The following is a 5,165-nucleotide window of genomic DNA, read 5'->3' on the forward strand; positions in this document are numbered from 1 at the left end:
TGTCGAATTTAAAAATGTAAATTCGTTCTTAAAGAGGGGGATGGTGTAACGGGCTAGAGTTGCCCTAATGTTACACAGTCCCCATTAAGTACATTTGGTACTTAAGGGGATGGTCAATTACTAAATAATAGTAATTAGACCCAACACTCGGGTGTGGTGCACATTTGTGACCAACCCTTGTGTATGTGATGCACATGGGTGCATTCACATTAGGAGGGATGACGCCCAGCGTCATCCATGATGACGGCTAGCGTCATCAGTTACGCGAGGTATCTATAAAGATACGCTCGCAATACATATTAAATGATATCTATAGAGATAACATTTTAATTGGTAAAAATAGGTATTTGTATTTAATTCTATTAAATATAAATCAGTCTGAAAATTACTACCTACTTGGTAAGTGCGCACGAGGAGACGGATTACCGCTCCCTTGACGACACTTTACCAGAGTTCTTAGTGTGTTGGGTGAGGTCGCTTGCGCGCCCACCACAACTACCTCACTGCACGCAAGAGAAGCAGGTTTAACCGCTTCCTCGCTGTGCTAGGGTGTGTGCCTAAGTAGAGCGTGGCTGCATTACGACGTGCCCGCCTACAAAGATGCCTTTTCAACGAAGAAATTACGAACGAAAGCCGTCAAAACCTGAACATAAGGAAATTGTGGCTTATGGTCTTATCTAAAGCGCTTCCGCAAAAGTTGGTAGAAGAAAAGTGAAACAAATTCATTCTTAGATTGACCTCCACAGACTAACTGAACATGCATGCCCTTATCGCTTATTTCTAGCTCAAGTCCTACCTCGCTGCTCGGTTTGCTGCTCTTTTATGACTTCCAATCAATTGCGGGCGCTCTTGGCTTTTTCTCACCTGTTAAGAGCCGTACATTTAACAGGTCAAGACGGCGATCTAAAGACAGTTCTAAAGGAATAACTGTTGATACAGAGAAAACATTTTATATGACGTTTTTATTCAATACAGACGGGGTGTGTGGCAATACCAAAAAGGGAGTGGTCAAGTACATTTTATAAGGCAAAGACGGAACATTTCGGGAAGCAACAGCTGAATACGAGCTATGCAGTTTCTAAGCGATGGCAGCAAACAATAAGCATTCTTCCGGACATTTTTGAAAATGCACCCTCGAAATTGACATATACATAAGCAGTAATGACAGTATCAAATTCCTCTGCCTACTTAAATATCATTATTTGTTTCCCAACGCTGCCCTGGGGACAGCATTAGCTAAATTAAGACCTACCTTGGTCCATTTGCAATCTCACGTCTCTAAAGCATCTGGAACATGTAACGATTTGAACAGTCATGTCTGCTTCTCTGATCCCAGCTGGCTTTCCCTCATCAAATATGGCGACAAGTCTTGGTCCTCAAAGCGCAGAACGTCATGAAACTCTGTCGATTCGCCTTCATGGGCTTTTTGAGCCTGGCGTCTACTAGTAAGCACACGAAAGCGAATGAATGTCAAGCGAGTCACAACTTTTTCGGTTTTTTGGTGGACGATCTCCCAGATGACTTCGGGTTTAACACTTGCGTTGCGAACAATGCCAAGACAATCGCTACGGCGGTTGCAAAAACCCTTATGGCAAGTGCAATGCCATGGACATCTACCACTTGGCCAAGAATAAAGTTACTAAGAAACTCTATAGCTTGATGAAGTCCATCAAATGACACCCCCGCAAACGTGTCTTCGCTCGTGCACGAGTACATGGCTACGCAGACTGACCGCACCAACGACAATCTGTGCAAAGGTGTTCGCAATGCTCTTGCACCTTGTGGTAAAAAGGTGATCCCAAAACTTCTTCCAGCGCTCTTGAAAGACGACGTGTGCTGTGCTCAAATTAGTGACTTCATTGAGCTGCTCAATATTGTCGTACCGGCCGATTAGAGTATGGAAACGTTTTTAGTGAATGAGCTCATCGACGGCTTTAATAGCTTTATGTGCTCCAAGAAAAGAGGCAAGCCGTGCAGTCTCGATATGGTTCGACAATTTACTACCATTTACACGATCAACTCCTTGGATTTCTTCCAGCATATGCTGTTCCCATTCATAACCATTGGAAACGACGAACAATGCTCAGCGTGGTCGGGTTATCCGTACACGGACACACCATCACAGGGACCAGCTCAGACAATAAATTTTGGATGCTGTATTAAACAAATGCGTCCGTTTGTTCAGACTATTCAAAAAGCTTTCAAGTACGTTGTCAGCGACGACATGTGGGATATTGCAAGAGGCATGGTATCGCTCAAGTCTCCAAACGGTACCTTTGTGGATTCTCTCTCCAAGACAACACTGCAAATTTAATGGCCGAAAGTGTATCGATCCCGACGGAATGGCCTATCATCTGAAAATTGAGCGAAGACCTGGTAAGGTTCATCCAGGCAAGAACGATCTTGTTGACACGGACTGCAAAGTGGTAAAGAAATGCAGTAAAGACAAGTCCGTGTGCAGTCAAGTATGTGAAAGAGGCTCCGTGGTCGTGCCCGACTGGCTTCAATCGACACTAGCATACCGGCGCAATTTGGCTTTAAAAAAACCATTTTGCCTAGCCCAGATTCCCGCGACACATAATAGTGCGATCACGCTTGCTGATGGGTTCGAAAATCGTGATCAGCTCTTTTATCAGAACGTGGATCCGAGAAAAACGTGGTCGTGCCTTAAGACGAACAATCAGGTTCTGAGTTTAACTGACCAGCTCATTCTTAGCGTTCGGTTTCTCGAAATTGACACTCACTTCTTTCTTAACGACCTCCGCACAGGACACTGTGGATCGCTTAACTCGACTGTACTAACGGAACTCTCTGATGCACTTGGTAATTCGCTTGGCAAGTATGGCACCTTTAATTAGTGCCCTGAGCTTCTGGGCTGTTTTCCTTCAGTCTCGGGGATCAAGTCGTCGGAGCAACCTCTTACGAAAGATGGCTTGAAAGAGGCCAAGGTGTGGATAGATGCAAATCCAAACGAGTTTGTCGTCGTGTACTTAGACACTGGTGCAGACATTGAACGATTGAATTAATTCAATGCCATTGATACGCTACTTTTGGACACGTTTTGGCGATTTACTTGTTCCGATAACAATGCTTGATGATCTCGCTTTGGACGATTGGAAAGGTGGTAGTATGAAGCAATTCCTTAAGGCTGGGCATCAAGTGCTGACTCTCGTAAACAACAAGACCGAAGTTGCCTACAGTTTGCATGAGATGTGTCACGTTGAAAAGTATCTTATAGTCAAGTTTATTAATTCAACAAATTAACAACATTTCTATTTATAGTATCGCCAATTGGGTTCGAACGTGGTCCGAGCAAACTCGATACCTCTCATTAGCATCGACAGGAAGATACAATAGGAATCACTCCGTGTTCTTGGATGCTAAAAGCATTCCCAAATTCTTGCGATGGAATGTGAACCTTATTGCACTCGACAGTGTCGATGTCGCCAAGATGGCGGCAATGGTATGGTCATGGGCCGAAGATGAACCTAGCACAACAGCGTTCAACGCCATGGTCTTCATGGACAAGAATGGCCGCTGGGTGACAAGTACTACCGCTAGACCACGCTACCGCGCTTGTTGGAGTCCAGTAGAACTATCATTTTGGTTTATCGTTTCGTTTGACAAGCCATGTCCCACTGGGACATCGTTTCGAGCCCCTGATGATCCGTATCAGAATTACTTGCTGCACAAGGAACTTGTGGTCAATAAGATCGTAGCGACGTCGGTAGTGATCAATGCCAAATTGTCAGCCATGCCACCACAAGTCACAGCCGTCTTAGGAACCGCTAAGACAGCGCCTTGAGCAACGGAATAGTAGCGCAAGGGTAGTACGTCGTGGTTGCTTATAAATGCTTATAATGTTTTTATTTGAATTCGTTGCATAAATATTATATTGGTAGCTTTTCCGCTCTGGTACAGCAAATGTCTGTCATGTCTCATAAACTGATTTTAACATTTAATATAATATTTAATAAAAAAGAAGTCACCTGCCATAACCTTTTTTTAAGAAATAAATAAATTATTTTAAACTTGCAAACTAAATTAAAAATTCCCACAACTTCTCTAAAGGCATTATTGTTATGAACACAACGCCAAAAAATAAAATTTATTATATATGAAAGAAAATATACGAAATAAAATCTATGAAAGAAATTATATGGTTTATTACTAAAGCTTGTCCTAGACCTTAAGGGGATGGTCAGTTACTAAATTAAAGTAACTAAACCCAGCACTCGGGTGTGGTTCACATTTGTGACTAACCATTGTGAATCTGACGCACATAGGTGCATTCACATCAGGAGGGATGACGCCTAGGGTCATCCGTGATGATGGCTAGCGTCATCCGTTAAGCGGGGTATCTAGAAATATACGCTCGCAATACATATTGATTATTGTCTATAGAGATGACATTTTGATTGGAAAAAATAGGTATTTGTATTTTATTCTATTAAATATAAATCTGTCTGAAAACTACTTCCTACTTGGTAAGTGCGCACGAGGAGCCGAATTACCGCTCCCGTGACGACATTTAACTAAAGTACTTAGTAGGTCGCTATCGCGCCCACCACAACTACCTCACTGCACGCAAGAGAAGCTGGTTAAACCGCTTCCTCGCTGTGCTAGTGTGTGTGACTAAGTAAAGTGTGGCCGCATTAATGCCAGGGTCCCTGGTGGGGCGTAGATGCCCAGCAAGAGAACTTTCTTCCCAAAAGGCGATGGCAAGAACCAGCGTGCGAGACGCAGGAGTTCTGCATCGACCACTGAGGGGTCGGGAAATGCAGGAGCGCAGTAGGGGCGGGATGCCCTACTGACGCGGACTCTGAAGCTACCCCTAAGTTCAGACTTGTGGAACAAATGGGTAGCATAGTCCCTGAGGTCTCGAAATTTCGGACCTCAACCCTGCTGGTCTATAGCGCTCATGTAAGAGGCTATGACCAGGTGATGACCCTCCTAGTGGATTCGGGTGCATCACAAAATTTTGTGAAACTCGCGGCTCTAAGAAAGAGACCGGCGATGTTTGAGTCGCTTTGCCAGGATGGCAAGCGAGAAGAGGCGACCGTTCGTTTAGCGAACGGCGCGCTCGTTAAGTCTGAGGGAGTTCAGGTAGAACTCGCCTTCAGCTTTAGTGACTTCTCTTGTAAAGAGAAGTTCACAGTGCTAGG

General features: G+C 44.1%; 4 protein-coding genes across 4 annotated transcripts; 3 read left to right on the forward strand and 1 right to left on the reverse strand.

Annotated features, from left to right (window-relative positions):
• Positions 1 to 1,312: 1,312 nt before the first annotated feature.
• Positions 1,313 to 1,716, reverse strand: CCR75_004939 (uncharacterized protein; the record flags this gene model as incomplete). The annotated part of the gene is made up of 2 exons (XM_067963025.1): positions 1,313 to 1,439; positions 1,484 to 1,716. The coding sequence occupies 2 exons, from the start codon at positions 1,714 to 1,716 to the stop codon at positions 1,313 to 1,315; spliced, it is 360 nt and encodes a 119-aa protein (XP_067817055.1).
• Positions 1,717 to 1,897: 181 nt separating this feature from the next.
• On the forward strand, positions 1,898 to 2,314 carry CCR75_004938 (uncharacterized protein; the record flags this gene model as incomplete). Its single annotated transcript, XM_067963024.1, has 1 exon — positions 1,898 to 2,314. One exon carries the CDS (start codon positions 1,898 to 1,900, stop codon positions 2,312 to 2,314), a length of 417 nt encoding a protein of 138 aa, XP_067817056.1.
• Positions 2,315 to 2,342: 28 nt separating this feature from the next.
• CCR75_004937 (uncharacterized protein) lies at positions 2,343 to 3,026 on the forward strand (the record flags this gene model as incomplete). The annotated part of the gene is made up of 2 exons (XM_067963023.1): positions 2,343 to 2,823; positions 2,890 to 3,026. 2 exons carry the CDS (start codon positions 2,343 to 2,345, stop codon positions 3,024 to 3,026), a joined length of 618 nt encoding a protein of 205 aa, XP_067817046.1.
• A 4-nt stretch (positions 3,027 to 3,030) lies between these two features.
• On the forward strand, positions 3,031 to 3,805 carry CCR75_004936 (uncharacterized protein; the record flags this gene model as incomplete). Its single annotated transcript, XM_067963022.1, has 2 exons — positions 3,031 to 3,227; positions 3,283 to 3,805. 2 exons carry the CDS (start codon positions 3,031 to 3,033, stop codon positions 3,803 to 3,805), a joined length of 720 nt encoding a protein of 239 aa, XP_067817047.1.
• Between the last annotated feature and the right edge of the window lie 1,360 nt (positions 3,806 to 5,165).

This window comes from Bremia lactucae, linkage group LG4, assembly GCF_004359215.1.
Source record: "Bremia lactucae strain SF5 linkage group LG4, whole genome shotgun sequence".
NCBI classification, from domain to species: Eukaryota; Oomycota; class Peronosporomycetes; order Peronosporales; family Peronosporaceae; genus Bremia; species Bremia lactucae.